The sequence below is a fragment of the Tenrec ecaudatus genome, chromosome X, assembly GCF_050624435.1.
Source record: "Tenrec ecaudatus isolate mTenEca1 chromosome X, mTenEca1.hap1, whole genome shotgun sequence".
NCBI lineage: Eukaryota > Metazoa > Chordata > Mammalia > Afrosoricida > Tenrecidae > Tenrec > Tenrec ecaudatus.
In genome coordinates this window covers 1,961,166-1,980,401 of record NC_134548.1, presented here as the reverse complement: position 1 = coordinate 1,980,401, position 19,236 = coordinate 1,961,166, and the positions used below count along the sequence as shown (strand labels likewise).

Sequence of the window (19,236 nt, the reverse complement as noted above, 5' to 3'; positions counted from 1 at the left end):
CACTTCCATTACCTTAAAGACATTGTTGTCTTAGAGAGACTATATTGGGCAGTGTAGAACTTCCCTGTGAGTCTCCAAGGGATCTACAGCATAGATATATTTAATTGTATATATACGGTAACATATATATATAATATAACTTTATTGGTAGAGCTCTTACACCTCTTATAAGAATCCATACATCAATTGTATCAAGCACATTTGTACATATGTCACCACCAACATTTTCAAAACATTGTTTCCTACTTGAGCCCGTGCTATCAACTCCTCTTTACTCCCCTCCTTCCCCCACTCTCCCACCCTCGTGAGTTAATGATAAATAATAAATTATTTACATATCTTACACTGTCTGCTCTCTCCCTTCACCCATTTGTTTTTAGTTTGCTTCACTCGGGGGTGGGGCGGGGGTTCTACATCCATCCTTGTGATCGGTTGCCCATCCCCTCCACTTCTGCCCACACCTCAACTCTACCCTCATAGTATCGCAACACCCATGATTGCTTCTGAAGTTTTATCTGTCCTGGATTCCTTGTGCTGAGAGCTCTCATCTCTCCCAGTGTCTTAGTAAGAGTACTCAGTCCCATATTTCTCTGGTGGAGAAAGGTGTGGATTTGAACTGTCAGCCTTCTAGATAACAGCCCACATATAAGTCGTTACACCATTAGCGCTCTAAAATATATATACTTACCTGACTACCAAACAACAGAATATCCTGTCCCGTCCAAGTAGACATAGAGAAATCCCCACCGAAAGTAGATGGGATATGCACAAAAGATAAGACAGACAATTGCTGCAAGAACCGTGAGTGCAGAAAGATACAGTCCAAACTTTATACCCCATTCATGCTGAGTACAGCAACCAAGTGCATTCTGATGAATGCACCCTGGAATGCACTCAGCCCATGCAACGTAGGAAGACATGTGTTCAAGCCATGATCTCCTGGTTTGTATATCGATACAAGCACTGGCAACAGCCACCTCTTCCATCATAGGCAGCCACCCATCTCTGATATCTGAGGTCATAAATGTTATTTGAAGCAGATAAATTCGTCCTTCCCTGTGGAGTACCTGGTCGGATAATTCCATAGATCTTGGGCTTATCAGCCCAGTACTTCCTTCACAGCACCACGTGCGATAAGGCACTATGCAACTATGCAATAGGACTCCCCAAATGACATCAAGGAATAACTGAAGTATCCCATAAGAGCACTGGGAGGGTAGAGGATAAGTGGGTTGGAAAGGGGGAACTGATTACAAGGATCCACATGTGACCTCCTCCCTTAGGGATGGACAACAGAAAATGGGGTGAAGGGAGACGCCGGATATGGCAAGATATGAAAAAATAATAATTTATAAACTACCAAGGACTCATGAGGGAGGGGAGAGCGTGGTGGGAGGGGAAAAAGGAGGACTTGATGCAAAGGGCCTGAGTGGAGAACAAATGCTTTGAAAATGATTAAGGCAAAGAATGTACAGATGTGCTTTATACAACTGATGTATGAATACGATGGATGGTGATAAGAGTTGTATGAGTCCCTAATAAAATGTTTTAAAAATAATAAATAAATAAATACAACTGCAGTGTTTCTCTTCATTGCTAAAAAAATAAAGAAGGAAAGAGAACGAAAGAGAGGAAGGAACAAGAAGCTGTGTCACATCCACACAATGAATCCTGCGCTTTCCTAAACACGGTGGATAAAAGGATGAAACCCCGCGAGACATGGGAGGACCTGGAACCCGTTAGGCTGAGTGAAGTCAGTCCATCACAGAAGGATAGGTATTGTGCGAATCCACTAGTATAAGGAAAGACACCAATTAAACAAATCTTAGAGGCCGATTCAAAACATGCTGGTAGAAAGTCTGCCTACGGACCCTAATGCAGAGAGCACCGTCCTTATAAGCACTTCGTACCATCCAACTGGAAAGAGGCCTCACCTCAGCGAGGGTCATCCTATGGGAAGGAGGAACAGGGTGAAGACCATCCACTTGATGCTGTACAGCATCGAGACAAGGCTGGGACAAAATCAGCAGGCCCTCCACAGGACTGAGAGGAGAACCTTACTGGGCAATCAGATTAAGACCAGGGCAGGGGGCATGTCCATTTCAGAGGAGGCACTGACCAGTCTGTTGGTGGGTCAATGGAGAGGAGCATCCTCATAGGGAGAAGGTAGGCTAACCAATAATTTTAGGGAATTAAGGGAAGATTAAACCCAGTTCTATGATCCTGAGTAGAAACGTTTGAATAAGTTTCTATGAAAACGTCATTGATCCATGCCACGGACTAAGGACTATGATGACCCCAGGTGCTGACCGTACAGGGAACATGGCTTCACAATAGAAGAACTCGGTGTGGAAGCCTGACTGAAGGCGAGGGAACATCTCAGTCAGACCTTGCTGTGGCTTCTGACTTAGGACTGAGATTCCTTGATGGGAGTGCTAGCAAACAACGGCCACCCCACACGGTGGAAATGGCCAGCTTTGGATTTTGGGTGGGACCCCTGGCTTCTTGGGTGTCCAATCAAAGGGCCCCCAGAACATACATATATTTACTACTCAGCTCTCTCCTTGCATTCTTCTGACAGGTATGAATCTGATCGACAAGGTGCCACCCTTGTAAAGAACGTTACAGGAAATGCAACCCTGACTCAATGAAAACAGAGCTCGATCATTTCAGCATCCAATGCATGCAATGAAACCACGCACAGACTGTGGTTCACACCTGCACTGGGCTCACATACACTCTTCTCCACATTACCTCGCTATCTAAGCCAATGGATCAATTACTGCCCCTGTCAGCACAATTGCACTATACCCCAAGGGGATGACAGTTAATGTTTTCGTTTTGCTTTGTTTGTTCGTTTTACACTGTGTGTTTTCTTTGTTTGTTTTCCACAAACAAATCAAAACAAGACCCCCAGTAAACCGGTGTGGTTTATAATCAGTGGACAAGCAGAAAGAGTGGAAGCATCGAGATAATATCTGACGCAATGGTTTATCAGTGACAGAGGATGGAGAGGGTGAAGGGAATAGGGGAGCAAGTAATGAAAGTAGGAGGGGGGCACAGAGTCGATTGTGAGGATGCATATGCAACCCTTTTTAAAAGCAACCAAACTATGGAGGTGTAAGATATGTGAAATTTATATCAATAAAACTATACAGGCAGGCGAGGTTTTGCAATGTCAGAATGGAAATTGTGTCAAATATGAATAGGTAGTGATGTGATACAGGCTACATTCTTCCACTGACGTCTTCCCAAATATTCGTTTGTTTTTAAAAATCATTTTATTGGGAGCTTACACAACTCTTATCAAATTACCCCATAACCACAGTGTGGGTGTCAACTTTTGTGTTAGTGTTTATTCCTACAATAGTGTTCTCATACAGTATTTGTGCTTTTGAGATTGACTGAGCACAACACCAGAAGTTGTAAATGATGACTCACTTCGTGGGGTAAGTGGAGGCTGTGTCAGTCCCGAGGGGCAGTTGCTCCCTGTGGTGTAGGCTCCCTAGGTGTTGGAAGCACCCTGATTGTGGGGGCTATGGCTTGTGCTATAGGGATTGAGATAGACAGATGTATATCCAACAGGACTAAACTATATGTAGACCTGAGATTGAGCATGATGATTCTGTTTCAGGTGACTAATGTTTAGCCTCCTCCTCCTACACTTCCTTTCACATGTTCCTTTATGTTCTTAAATGAATCCCTTGTCAACACATGCAGTCATGGAGAAGGGTTAAGGTGATGTGTCAGCATGTCTGTTCTAGCATGCTCACGGACTGGGCTGGTATAATGCACTGGTCTTGGTGGTGAGGTTGATATCACATGATGAAGTCCAGGTGGAGATGTACTGTGAGCCAGGGAACTCGGAGGTAATTTCCTCATGACCATGGTCTCCCCATGTTTAAGGATTCTATGAAACTCTATGACTTTGAACTGGATCTGGTCATGATCATCTTTGAAAAACATGGGATATATCTAAGGGCCCCAGAGCAGGGAATATACAGCCTACCAGATCTAAGAAAGGGAGCAGACACCATGGAGAACACAAAAGATGAGTGGAACCTGTTAAAAGAAAATATATGTACATTAAAATATTTCCTCAAAAGATTAAGACAAGAATCCAGACACTGGGAAAATATATTTATTGATAAAATAATGGACAATAATGAAATCCCATGTAATAACCAAAACTGTATCTCAATTAATAAAAATAAAAATTTAAAAATAAAGAACAACAAATGATTGAAGTGGTAGAGATAGTGGAACACTATCCATTGCTGGTGGGCATTTAAATATGTACAAACACATTTAGGAATCTGGTGATTCCTAAAAGAGCTGGCAATAGAAATAGCATACAACCCAGCAGTGCCATTTGGGGGCATACACCCCAAAAGATATAAGAGACCACTGAGGAACAGATGTATCTTGTCCTATGTTTGTTCCAGCAGCTAAAATCACGAAACCTAGGGATTAAAAGTCAATGTCAAAAAACCCAAAATTGTCATAACTGAACCAGTATGTCACAGCATGATCAATGGAGAAAAATTTTAAATTGTCAAGGATTCTTTTCTTGTTTGGATCCACAATCAATGGTATGGACACAGTATTCAAAATATCAAAAGACATTTTATCCTAAGGAAATCTGTTCCACAACACCTTCTTGAGGTGCAGAACAGCAAAGATAGTCCTTTGAGAATTAAGGTATTCCTGACGAAGCCATGGTATTCTCCATGGTCTTCTACACATATGGAAGTTAGACACTGAAGAAGGAAGACCATAGTAAAACCGGTGCACTAGAATTCTGGCGCTGGAGAAGATCATTAAAAGTGCCATGGACAGCTAAAATGACAAACCAAAGTGCCTTCATAAAAGTGTGGCCAGTGTGATCCTTAGATGCATGGAGCGCAAGACTTCTCCTGAACGTACTTTGAACATATTGTCAGGAAAACCAGTCCCTGCAGAAGGGCTTCCTGCTTGTCAGAGTGGAGGGCGGATAAAAAGAGGAAAGCCCTCATGGAGATAGAGTGACACGGTGGCTGCATCAATGGGCTCAGGAATAGGGACAATTGTGAGGATGGAGACGACTGGTCCGTGTTGGTTCTGTTGTGAAGAGGGTTGCTACGGGTGGGGTGTGATTCTACAGTAACTCACACCGACATCAGTAGTTATGCTCAAGTTTTTTATTATCATGATCATTAAATATTTTGCGACTCTTATCACAATCCACACATCCATCCATTGTGTCAAGCACATTTGTGCATATGTTGCCAACATCATTTTCAAAACATTTTCTTTCTACTTGAGCCGTTCATATCAGCTCCTTATATTTCCCTCCCTCCTTTTTGAACGCGTTGTTTGTTATAAATTATTATTTTCATGTCTTACATCATCCGCTGTCCCCCTTCACCCACTTTTCTGTTGTTTCTCCCCCTGGGAGGGAGTTACAAGTCGATCCGAGTGATCGATTCCCTTTTTCTCCCCACACTTACACCTTACCCTCTTGGCATCCCTACTCTCATTATTGGTCCTACGTCTTTATCGATCCTGGATTCCCTGTGTTTCCAGCTCTGATCTTTATGAGTGTACATCCTCTGGTCTGGCTGGATTTCTAAGGTAGAAATGGGATCATGATAGTCAGGGGGAGTGGGCAGAAGCCTTAAAGGACTAGAGGAAAGTTGTATGTTTCATTCATACGGCACCCTGAGTCTCTCAACTTCTCCCCGACACACCTTCCGTAAAGGCATGTCCAATTGTCTACAGATGGGCTTGGGGATTCCACTCTGTGCTTCCTCCCCACCACCCGCTGCACCCCTATTGAAATTAGTATGATTTTGTTCTGGGTCTTAAATGCCTGTAACATAATCCCATTGACACCTCATGATCACACAGGCTGGTGTCTTTCCATGTGGACATGTTTGCTTTTCAGCTAGATGGCTGACTGTGTATCTTCAAGCATTTAAGTCTCCAAATGCTATATCTTTTGATCGACGTGCACCATCAGTTTTCTCCAACACATTTGCTTATGCACCCACTTTGTCTTCAGCGATCCTGTCGGGAAGGTGAGCATCACTGGGTGTTCTTAAGTTCGGCACTCTTGCTGCAGGAGAAATGAATAGCACGGGTGCATGGCTTTGGAACAGGCGTTTATTTGCTACTATTGCAAGTGGTAGGAGACAGAAATGTGGGGCAGGGCTCTCGGCACTTGTTTTCTCCCTGGAAAGGAGTCAGCGGAAGGTCATGTCGCTTTTTAGCATCGGGGACACCTGCAGCCTGAATAACTCCATGTGCCTGGGCATCCACGTCGCCAAGGTCCTGCATATGCCCACGGAAGGGGCCGTGGGTAACAGGGATGTATTTTGCTCCTGGCTTTGATTCGTGATGTGGGTGAGCACATCTGCTACCTGCTGCTGAATCTCCTTTTCCATCACTTTCAGAAGATGGATGTGAAGCAATTAAGGCTTGACTTCAGGAAGGCTGATCACGTTAGATGCATCCTCTGACCGATACCTCCAACCTCCTTCATCATCATGGCAAACATGACCTCAAGCTCAAGAACTCAATCCAAACCGCTCTAATTTAGGAAACACTAGTCTTTCCAAATACGACATTGGGATCCCGAGGTAGAAGTCAGGATTGAGAACAGATGGCAAAGGGTTGTGGCACTAGTTGTCCATACGGATGCAGATTGCATCGCACAGGGTGTGACAGTGCCTGTAAGCAAGGCGTATTCTTTGGGGTCCATGGAGCTGCAAGGTCAGCCTCAGCTGCTCCATCACCTCTGCAAGGGTATGCCAGGGCAGAGTTAACTGGGGGTCCATGTAGCAATTGAGGGGGACAGGAAGCTCTAGAAAGGCAAAGTTGCACCTTGGGAACGTGTGAAACAGCAGGGTCTGTAGGACAGCCATGGACAACGGGTTTCCGCAGAGTTTCAAGGTTCTGAGCTGAGAGCAGTGACCCAGAGCAGGCTGCAAGTAATCGCAGTCCGAGTCCGTGATGCCACAGTCCGCCAAATCCAGGTGGACCAGGGTGGCTGAGACTCTGTTCAGCAGAGCAGGGAGGAACTCGTAATTGGAGCCAGGCCTGCGTACACCACTCAAGTCAAGGGATTTCAGGTGGCTGGTGCAGGGACATGAGGACAGGTATGTCAAGTCCTGGTCCATAAGCAAGGAACGGCGTATGTGCAGGGTCTCCAAGGGCGCCTGCAAGCATCTGAGCAGCTGGTGGAGGTGGTTACCAAAGAAGTTCACAGAGTGCAGCATGAGGGTGTGGAGCTGATGCAGACTGAGGAGCTGAGTGGTGAATTCTTGAAGTAGCTTCTGCACCTCGTCCTCATCGTTCTCCCCGGGGACGATGCAATACAGGGTGCATTCAGAGAGGAGGAGTGTATGCAGCTGGACCATCTGGGCCAGGTAAGGAGCGAACCAGTTGAGGCTTTGCAGGTCCCAGCTACCAAGCAATCTCATCTCCTGGACAGAGTTTAGCTGCACTATGTTGAGGATCTCCCCAAGAATGGGAAGCGGGGCAACATTCCGAACAAGCTCGAGCTTCCTGCAGCACAGGTGTGGCAGGTCCTTCGTCTGCTTGACCCTTTCGATGAGGAAGGTGAGCATTTCATTTGGGATGTCTTCCTGAAAGCACAGGTCAGTGAGCACCGTCATGCCAGCCAAGGCTGGATATTTCTCCACTGACCTACATTTGTCTTCTTTGAGGATCTGAGTCTTGGGATGGGTGGACTCTGGATCCTCTGATGATGTTACAGAGGCAGTAGACTGGCGTCCAGCCCACACTTTCCAGAAGTTGGTCCCAGTGTTCATTTGTAAATCCAGCACTTTCAGTTTGCATCTCCTGTGCTTAACCTTCTGGGAAAGCAGTATAGCAAGGCCATCAAGGGCAGCCTTTAAGATGTCAGGGGGAGACTGACAATCTTCCATCAGAGCCCCCAGAGGGAGCTTGAGGAAGGGCCACACCCCAACCATGGCCTTCACTGTCTCTCTGCAATCTCCGACAACAGCTGCCACGAACAGGGGAGGGAAGAGCTCTGTGGGCAGCCACTCCAGAGAGGCAATGGCTGAGGCCTCATTCTGCAACACACTCTGGATGGCCAGGTCCAGGAACCTGGGTGGGTTCCTGCTGCTCATGCTGATCAATCTGCTCCAAGAGCGATCCTGACCTGTGAATGAAGAGAAAAGGTCTGCTCAGTGTTCTGGGAGAGCCAATCTGGTTGTCCTAGCCCTCCACAATCTGGACTCCACTGTCATCCCCTTAGCCCCTCAGAGAGGAGCTCGCTGACCATGCTAATCTTTCCAGTAACTCACACTGGTAGAGGCTGGTCCACGTGGGCTTAGATTTCAAACTGGATTCTTCTTCTTCTGACTCAAGTTGACCCAGAGGCTGTGGAATCCAAGATGGGCAGTCAGGAGTCTGATGGCAGACAGTGACCTCAGCAGCTGGCGAGGTGAATGAAGCAAAAATAAGTAGGAAATTTGGGGGACGCTACCTCAAGTTTCAAAGACTGAGAGTGAGATGAAAGGGCCCGACATTTCAGAGCTAGGGAACACTTATCCATGGGACTGGAGGTCTCATCCTTTCAGCTCAGGGGCTCTGACAACAGATGGTTTTGCCTCTCTGGATTCATCTGCATCGCTCATTCCCTAGATCATGAATGCAGAATATTCAAACATCACAACAGAGTGAAATCATCTGGAAATAGAAATTCCACTCAAAACTTACTTTCTGAGTAAGAAGCCGGATGTCCGCATTCACTTTTTAAAAATTTCTTTTAATGGAAGACAGATGTTTCTTTGCTTTTATTAAATATGTTTATTGGGGGCTCTTACATCTCTTATCGTAAGCCCCACATGCATTCATTGTGTCAAGCACATTTGCAGGGATGCTAATATCATTGGTTTCAAAACATTTTCTTTATACTTGACCCTGTTTATATACAATGAGAGGGAAACCGATCCATGTACTTATATCTATATGTTAAGAATTAAGGTTGCAGATGGACATGGGGCCTAGATTCAAGTACTACCTCAACAAAAGTCACTTGGTCCTAATTATCTGCATTCTGTGATGCTCACCTTCCCGACACCATAACGTAAGATGAAATGTGGGCATAAGCAAAGGTGGGGAAAGCTGCCTGTCTATGAAAAGATATAGCATTTGGGGTGTTAAGGGCTTAAAGTTAAATAAGCAGCCATCTAGCTGAAGTGGTTTTCTTGATTTGACTGTTATTGATAACTTATTGAAAATGAAATGTTCTGACTGAAGCCCTTACCTAAAAGACATTTTGTGGGAGTTCATTATCAGCAGGCAAAAGCAAAGCTGGGGCCATGAAGCTGAAGACTTGAATCAGATGCAGGAGAATGCAAATATAACCTCGGACACATTCCACTTGAATGTCAAGAGCATCTCAACAACAGATGTGATGAAGTCAACACGATCGACAGAAAACTGGACCAGCTATAGCATGACATCAATAGTATCATGTATGAAAGAAAAATCCTTCACAAAACAGAAAAGAATGAATGACCTAGCTGGACGCAAAGGAGACTCTGAATCCTGACATTGGTAGAAGCATCCCTAAAGCCAATGGAAGAAACCATCAAGAGCTGAGCAGAACATGTAAAACAGAAGACAAATTACACTATTATAGTGAGATATGCTTCTCAATGTGAACATCACCAGTGATAATAGGAGGTCAAAGAGGTGGTAAGAGGAGGCCATTCCATGCATGTAACAGAGAAAGGAGAGGTGGGAAGGAGCTGAGACCCAGTTAAAGCTTTGTCTCACATAAAAGCAGGAAAAATAAAGGCAGAGCCAATTAAATACAGATTCGTTTGGGGTTTCCTCCTGTCGACAGGAAAACTAAACATAGTCATTTCTGCCAAGATCTTTGTTAATAGCTTTGGAATAAAAAAGGGACTTTTTTTTATCCATCGCGTCATCATTGAGGAGGACAAAAGACTAAGCTTTCGCTCATTTACATGTCTTAGTTTACAGGAGACCTCCCTTAAGTCTACACTCTCATTCTTCCCCTGTGCTTCAGCATCATTTACCTGTCTTTCCCAGAGCAATCTGTTCCACCTTGCTTCCAGGACACCGTGAGATTCCGAGCTACTGATCTTCCCCGTGTCCTTTCAAGTTCAACATGAGAATTTGGTGGTCAGAAAATGAGTGTTGGTTCTCAAGAAGGCAGTGGGACTATTCCCTGCATTAGGACAGACTCGGGAGCCTTCGCAGGCAGTGGTTATGCATTGGGCTGCTGTGACCTGCATGGTCAGCAGTTTGAAACCACCAGCAGCTTCGCAGGAAAAACACTGGGCTTTCTTGTCCCATGAAGAGTTATCGCACCAGCATTTCTAAGGGGTTGCTGAAAGTCAGCAGTGACTCCATGGCAGTGTGCTTCAGTCTGAGAGGCTGTCAGAAAGTGCTCGACATGTAAGGTCAAACCCAATGCAGACAGAGCTGAAGAACCTTCCTTAGAATTTTTTAAGCGCAAGGAACTGAAGATGACCACAAGTGCTAGAAGCAAAACAAAACAAGACAGAACAGAACGAATCGAAAGTGCAAATTTCACAATCAAAATTCTATGGTTCCCAATTTTGAAAGATGCTGTTTTGGTTAGGAGCATTTGTGTCATTCCAGATGCACAGAAATCCTATAACCTACGAAGGAAGCACTGTTCTGTCCTGTCCTCCCAAGCCACCACTGTGAAACAAACTGCCACACAAATATTCGATGAAAAATGCAGGGGCCACAAAAACAAGATGAAGGAACACACAGAGTGGGTTTCCTAAAAGAAGGAGACAGTCAACCATGACAAGAAGTAGCGTATGAAACAGGGATTCTAGGACAAGACCCTTTCCCTCTGTCCATCCATGGATCTGGTCTCCCACGGAGAGGCCGCTGTGTTCTCCCATCTCCTTACACCAGCCCTCCAAGATCTGCGTCCCTCCCCATCAGCTCCTCGCAACCATTCAGGTAGTTTTCATGTAACTCTCATTCAACTCACAGTTGCAGACGCTGACAAGGCTCCAATTTCAGTCTTGGCCACGGTCCTTGTTGAAGTAGATCCGGTGCATGAAGAATCCAAGAAGGCAGGTCGAACGGCAGACTTCTTCGTCAAGAATGTTGAGCCTGAAAACTTCCAGAGAAGCCAGGAAAATGTTGGCAAGGTTCCGTCTCAAGTCCAGACACCTTCAGGTCAGGTGAAGGGTCCAGGTGCAGAACAAAGCTACAGAGCATTCAGAGAGTCCTTTTAAAGGATAAGACCACACCCACCAGGAAGCTATTGCTTCCCCCTCATTGGCTGTTCACAGTAGGTCTCATCATGGAAGTGATGGCATTTCGTGAGATCTCATCAGCCGGGCTGATGCCATCAGAACGGACCAACTCCTGAGAATCCAGACCCAGCCCTGTTCACACAAGTCCTCGGCCATCAGCCCTTATGCACGGGGAGGGAGAGGACACAGAAGATGGTGAGGGTTGTGTTGGCGGGTGAGAGGGATTAAGTGGGTGTTTAAAAAATGGTTTTATTTTCCTATTTCTCATACATGCAATATAGTTTTGTCATTATGGGTGCTCCTCTTTGTAGTGCATTTCCTGAAGCACAAACTTTCGTCCACTGTAGCTCATCCGACTTATGAACAAACTTATGTAAAGGAGTAGAAATGCCTCCTTGTCTTCCTACTGACTGTCAATCTCTCCAGGAGTAGATGGCTTCATTAAAGCACATGGACTGGCTGACAGATTTGAACCAGTGACCTGGTGGTGTGCTGACCAATGTTTGAAGGACTGACCTCTGCAGAAGGATCCCACACACTGTCTTAAATCTCAAGTGCTCTCAGGATACAAGCATCAACCTAAGAGTTTCCATGACTGTAACTCTGTGTGGGAGTAGAAAGCCCCATCTTTCTCCCATATATAAAGTGTCTTGTCTGCTTTTGCCCCATGGGATGCTTTCCACTTTCTCTCAAGGGCTGTATGAGCTTTGTTGGTAAACAATGCTGCGTGTCTTTGAGGTGGCAGGCTCTCATCTTTCTCCATTGTAGAAGCTAGTGGTTTTGGAAGCCTCCAACTATTGATTAATAGACAAGCACAGCCCACTACCTAGGCACAACTCCAAAACTGACATCCTTCCGTGCCCATTTCTGTTAGGTCGAGGGAACAGAGCCCAAAATTGAATGCACATTTTAAATAGTGTTGCTCCAGGAGAAGTAAATACCACAAGAGGATAGCTTTACAAAGAGACATTTATTTTATCTTAGGCAAAATATGTTAGTGTCAGAAGCTTAGACATGGATATGAAAGATTGGATGTTGATTGTCTTGTACTGGGATGGACTGGCAACTTTCAGCATCTGTGTGCATTCCATGGGGATTCCACGAGTGTTGGCATCCAGGTTCTTCTGAATCTATAAGGTTTCCCTGCAGGGACCCTGGGTTCCAAGGACATGCTCTGCTCCTGACTGTTGGCCTCTCTTTTCATGTCTTGTTAATGAGAGATGTGAAGCCAGCAAGGAATGACTGGGCTAAGGGCGTAAAGGTCAGATGCTTCCTGTAATCTTCAACCCCAATCACCACATTGTTAGAGCAAAGATAGCCTAATCCTCTTGAACCTAACTCCAAATAATATCATTTGCATAGTGAACATGAGGGTTTTCCAAGTGGTACAGTAAACCAGAAGCATAAGTGAGGATTAGTAAGGAAGGCAACCACATTAGCTTGCCACATGCATGATGATTTCATCCTAACTTCCCTTACTGGGAGAAAATCTAAAGTGAGAAATCTGTAGGCCTGCAGGGTCGTCTTGAGATCCTCCATTGCCTCTAAAAGAGTATCCTAAGAGAGAACTTTCCGTGTCCTCATAGCAATCCTGAGGCACAAGGAGCCCCAGAAGGGAGAACTTACACAAAACTTGTGTGCTTAAGCAGGTCCTGCAGGACAGCCATGGAGATTGGGTTTCCATCCAACTCTAAAGGTGGTGAGGTGGGAGTACTGGCACAGAGCAGGCTGCAAGGCAGTGAGCTCAGAGTCATCCGGCTGAGACCCTCTCTAGCAGACTTGGGAGGAATTCATGTCTTAAGGAATCCCTGAACAAACCACTCATATGCGGGGACCTTAGTTGGCTGGTTCGGGGACAAAAGCACAGGCGGTCAGACCAGAGTCCAGCGCAATGCAGTGCTTTTAAAGAGAGAAACTGCGAATGTGTAGGCCAACAACTGAGCAGCTGATAGACGTGGTCATTGAGGAAGAAGACTGCTTCCAGAACGAGGTGCTGGAGTAATGCAGACTGACGATATGAGAGGCCAATTTTGCAAAACACTTGTCCACTTTGTCCATGGTACATGACACCAGGGGATCTGGACATATGTGGGACTTACTTGGGAAAGATGGGGTGTGCTCTGGTGACCCATCTGGGACAGGTAAGCAGTAAACCAGTTGCGCCTCTGCAGGTCCCATCTGCAGTGGATTCCCACCTCCTGCACAGAATCCATCTGTACCCCATTTAAGATCTCCTCAATAATCAGAAGCTGTGACAGATCTCCTTCAAATGCTAACACCCGACAGCAGAGGGGTGGCAGGGTCTTTCCACAGTTGACTCTTGTAATGATAATAGTGAGCAATTCATCTGGTACTGATTCAAGAAGGCAAATGCTTGTGAGCAAATACATAGAGGACAAACACTGAGGCTTCTCTCCTGCTATGGGATCCTTCCCTTTGAGAGTCACAGTCCTGGGCTGGGTTGTCACTGGACGCAATGGATTGGGTTTCAGACCACACTCTCCAAAACTTGGTGTCAGTGTTCAGGCATATATCCACAACTCAGAGTTCACATCCCCTGCGTGGAATCATCTGGGAAGCAGGATATCAAAATATCCTGTTGAGAATGCCAAGACTTCATGAGAGCCCCTAGCGAGAGCAGGATAAAAAGCCAAGACACTACCGTGGCCTTTGCTGCGTGTCTGTGTCCACCGACCACAGCTGCATGACAGTGGTGGGAAGAGTTCATGAGTAGCGACCCCAGGACAGCCATGGCTGAGGCCTCATCCTGCCACACACTCTGGATGCCCAGGTCCAGGAGCCTGGGTGGGTTCCTGCTGCTTCTGCTGATCAATCTGCTCCAAGAGCAATCCTGACTTGTGAATGATACGAGACGTCTGCTCAGACTTCTGGGAGAGCTACACTGGTTGTCCTTGCCCTCCAAAACTGGATCATGGCACCCAGAGCTCCTCAGAAGGGAGCTTTCTGGCTTTGTTACTCCTCTTATCAACTCACAGTGGGAGAGGCTCTCAAGATCCATGTGAGGCTTACTTTTCAGTCTAGCTACTTCCTCTGCGTACGTTGGCCCTAAGGTTTTCGAACCCAATATGGGCAGGCCGATGTTGGACCTCAGCAGCTGGTGAGGTGGATAAATCAAAGATCAGTAGGAAATATGGTCATTGCATATTGAATCAAACCATCCCAAGGCTAACTAACTCTACAGGAAAGGCAAACTCAAGAGGCATAATGGTGCGTTCATCAAACTGAACTTGGAGATCTGTATTGAACTACAACACTCTGGGTGATGGGGTATCTATGGGAGTACAAGAAAGTCTTGTCAATACAATGATCAGTAAAATTTTCTCACGAATCACTAATGAAGACGCTGAAGTAGTTTTCCAATCACTTCAGTATGAAATTGACCCATCATGTAGTCAAGCCACATAGATAATTATTGGTAATTGGAGTGAGAAATTAGGAAACAATGAGGTAGGGAAAACAGTTGGAAAATATGGTCTTGGTGATAGAAGGATTCGTGAAATCACAAGGTAAATTTTGCAAGTATACTTTAGACAAACATTGGTCACATTAAGGCAATCTTGTTGACTGATGAATAACCTGACTCCTTCCCCCCTTTCATGTCAGAGAGTCCCAGTAGTCATTTATTTTAAAATATGCTCCTATGTAATCAAAATTAAAACATTTTAATTAATATCATTGTTCCCTTTAATGTTTTAGCCATGATGGTACTATTTTTATTTTATTGACCAGGATGTTGTTATCAAAGCTATACCCTGCAACATTCACTAACTCTAAAGAATAACATTATTAATTTTCCTGGCTGATTTGCAGAAGCTGGTGCCTTGCGTACTCTTGCTGGGTGGTCTGCAGACCAGCGGCACCATGTAAGGCCATAGCCAGCCCACCAGGGGGATGCTGCCCGGGATGTAGTGGATCTTCTTGTGGTAGAAGAGGAGCCCGTCCACCTCAAAAGGGAAGCGTGTGGCCAGCACCTCACACAGCCTCTTGGGGTGCACTGGAAGTTCTGGGCCCCACAAACTAAAAAGGATTGAGCTTTGTTTGCTCTCCCAGGTGGCCTTCCTCGGCTAACTTCACATGCATCCAGTAGAACCAGAAATCAGTGGGGCAGTCATAAACGCGATGTCCCCGCTAACACAACAGGTCCAGAACGTAGTAGGTCTGCTGCACCTCGCTGTGAATGCAGTGCACAATGGTGTCCATGAGCTCTGCCTGCTGCCTCCGGGCAGGAGGGAAGGAAACCTGTCCACACAGTAAACGCTCTTGGTGTAGGTGCTGGTGCAACCCCTGGAGGCCAGGATGAGCGCTCTTTTTCCAATGGGGCACAAGACCACAATCCACTCCTGCCCCAAGTCCGTGGGGACATCAATCAGCCACTCAGAGAGCATCAACTGATTGGCAAAGTGCTAGGGGAGTTTCTCGTCAATGTCAACATCCATGTCTTCGTCATCTTTCCTGTGTTCCTCCTCCTCACTCTGCACTCCAGTCCAGTCATCTTCAGCCAGCCTTCTGGCCTGGTTCACAGAGGCGAGTCGCTTGTATTTCTGCAGTTCAAATAACGACGGTGCAGCTCATCCTGCTCCAAGGAACTGCACTTGGGCTTGTACTGGGACAGGAGCGGGTGTGAGGCTGCACATCCGTTCAAATCTCGGGACACAGAGAATCTGCTAGCCAGGGCTGGACTCAGCTCTTCCATCATTCCATCAAACTTTTTGAACAAAATAAATGGCAGCTATGCACGACTGACTTCTGCCTGTGCAATCCACGGAAATCAAGTCCACTACAGAAGTTGGACAAGTGTTTCACTACAAAAGAGACCCTAACACCAAGATAAGTTAAGGACAAAGTGCCTTCGTTTATGAAGGACACAAAGATGCAGACACATTAGGGTCGCCATTCCCATGAAGTCTTCATACCATCAGACTAATCAAACACGGGATTTTACTTCACTAAGTCCTGGAATACAGGCAGCTGTACAAATTCATGAGTAATTGTAAGACCACTAATCACAATAAGAGGGGGATTATGGAAGCCAGAGGAGGACCAAGATTGGGACACATAGTTTATGTTCTAAAGACTTTGGCACTTTCAAATGAAGCAATTGAGCAAGATGCTAGGGTAGGACTCCTGATTATGCAACCTACAGTCCTGTCCATCAAGGACATGCCCAGGGAGCCCTAAAACACTGCTTCTGCCTGGACCATCTTTAGACGCATGCAAGTAATGCAATTTCCAATGCACCCTACCAGAGGGCAAGATGAACAACTTCATTGTTACATGATCTCAAGGCATTTACAGAAGTGGTTTTTGATTTGGGGTTTTTGTTTTGTTTTTGACATTGGAAAGTTATGTGTAACATCCAAAAACTTAGTGCTGAGACATAAGCCCTAACTTAAGAGATTTTGGAGGAGGTCATTATGTGCAGTCAAAAATGAAGCTGGGGCCATGAAGATGAAGAAATGAATCAACTACGTGAGAGCACAAATATAACCTGAGATCCATCCCACATGAATGGCAAGGCCATCTCAAGAACAGATAGGATTGAGTGAACACTAACAGCAGGAAACTGGACCAGCTGTGTGATGACATCAATAACATCATGTATGAAGAAAGCAAAGTCCTCCACAAGACACAAAAGGTAGAATGACAAAAGTGGACATCTAAGAGACTCTGAATCCTGCCATTGGTAGAAATGTAACTAAAGCAAATGGAAGAAATGATAAAAGAATGCTGAACAGAACATTTCAAAGAGCAACTTCAGGAGAAAAATTAAAATATTAACATGAAACATGATGCCCAAGGGGGAATCCTTCAAGTTATAGTGGTGAGAACATCGAGAATGTCATTCGGTAGATGTGGCACAGAAAAGAGAAGTGGGAATAGGCTCACACCCCAGGAAAGCTTGGCCTGACTTTATCCAAAGAAACATAGTCAGACAGGCATTTTCTGCACAGCTTTCAGTTAATAGCTTTGTAATCAAGAGGGTCTTATTCATCCACCAGGTGAGAATTGACCACAGAAGACTAAGCTATATCTGGTTTACATGTCTAGGACATGTTTGTCTACCCTCCTTAAATTTTCTGTTTTAAGGGTTTGTGGTGGGGGTGTGAGAGGGTTGAATAGTAAGGGTTCAACTTACTCTTCAGACACGAGAGTCTCAGCAGCAGTGCTGTGGGTCCACAAAAATGACGGCCACTAAAACGCCTTGATAATTTAGAAGAGTTGTTATTCAGTTGTCACCCGACATTGAGAATCTAAAAGAAATTCCAGGATTGAAGTCTTGAGTGGATATTTAAGTCCATCATTAAAAGCAAACACTCACTTAGAATCTGTCTATAATTATTAAGCAAGCACAAGGTTTGCACTAAAGTGCATTCTCTCAAACAAAGAGTAAAAGGAGCTTCTTGCCACAGTCAATGCAGATGAATGGAAACCACACAGGACAGAGTAAACCACCCCTGTGGGATTCCACGACTGTAATTCTGAATGGGAGAAGAAAGCCCCATCTTTCTCCCCTTTTTAAAATACAGGTATCACTGAATTGGCCATTCCATTTCACCTCAGTGGACGGGATCACCTACTTGGGGACCACTATTATATGTCTTTATGGGAGCAGGCTCTCATCACTCTGAACTGGAAACAGCGGTGGTTCTGAAGACTCCAACAGTTGATTAATAGATGAATAACTCCACACTGGAGCCCATCCCCCAAACTGACACCCTTCTTTACCTGCCACACTACAGAGAATCATGATCTCAGCAAGATGATACATTTAAAAAGAGGACCTGATGCAAAGGGCTTAATGGAGAGCAAATGCTGTGAAAATTATTAGGGCAAAGAATGTACAGATGTGCTTTATACACTTGATTTATGTATATGTATGGATTGTGATAAGAGTTGTATGAGCCCCTAATAAAATGTAAAAAAATGAAAAGAAAAAAAAATAAAATGATTACGGCAAAGAATGTACAGATGTGCTTTATACAATTGTTGTATGTATATGTATTGTTTGTGATAAGAGTTGTATGAGCCCCTAATAAAATGTATTTGAAAAAGATGATACATTTAATGAACCATTGCACCAAAGTACGCTATTAAGATGCATCAAGTCCCTGAATAGGTACTGAGGTGTGAAGGAGATAGAGGGCAAGCACAACACCCTGATTAGCCTGGGTAGAGCAAATATATTTATATGTTCATAATGCAATATTGAATGCACTCAATTCACATAGGCCTCAAAGAAAGACAAGTTTGGAATGCCACACCTCAACCTCTAGGACCTTCCCCACTTAGCACCTCAGAACTATTTAGAGAATTTTCCTGTTACTCCCTATTTCAAATCACCATTGGAAAGGTTGACAAGGCTAAGATTTTAATCTTGACTCTTATCTTTGATCAAGTATTTCCAGTGGGTGATGAATCCAAGATGGCAGGTCAAAGGACAAACTTCTTCCCAAGGGTGTTGAGACCAACAATTTCCAGAGATACAGAGATAATGGCAAGATTCTATCTCAAGTCTCCAAACCTTCAAGACAGAGGAAGGGTCCAGGTCCAGAACAAAGCTAGAGAGCTTTCAGTCATTTTAATTCATAAAACCACACCCACAAGATAGCTATCTTCCCCATCATTGGCTGTTCACAGTAGGTCTCAGCAGGGAAGTGATGGTATTTTTGGTCATTTTATCCACCAGGCTGATGCCATCCTAACAGAACACACCCTTAGCGTCCAGACCCAACCCTGTTGAGATAAACTTTCAGCCATCAAACCTCACCCATTGTGATTGATAGAACATAGAACATTTTGAGGAGGTGAGTTAGCAGATGAGAGAGGATTAAGCAATTGGTTACAGAAATGGCTTTAGTACACAGATTGTCACATATGCAAAATAGTACCCTTATGAATATTCATTGATGTAACTCATTTCCCATAG

At 44.9% G+C, this 19,236-nt stretch overlaps 1 protein-coding gene and 1 pseudogene across 1 annotated transcript; both read right to left on the bottom strand.

The window, feature by feature from the left end:
* Nucleotides 1-6,662: 6,662 nt before the first annotated feature.
* On the bottom strand, nt 6,663-7,658 carry LOC142434759 (PRAME family member 27-like). Its single transcript, XM_075539374.1, has one exon. It carries the CDS (start codon nt 7,656-7,658, stop codon nt 6,663-6,665), a length of 996 nt encoding a protein of 331 aa, XP_075395489.1.
* A 7,421-nt stretch (nt 7,659-15,079) lies between these two features.
* On the bottom strand, nt 15,080-16,002 carry LOC142434758 (snurportin-1 pseudogene; annotated as a pseudogene).
* Nucleotides 16,003-19,236: the final 3,234 nt, after the last annotated feature.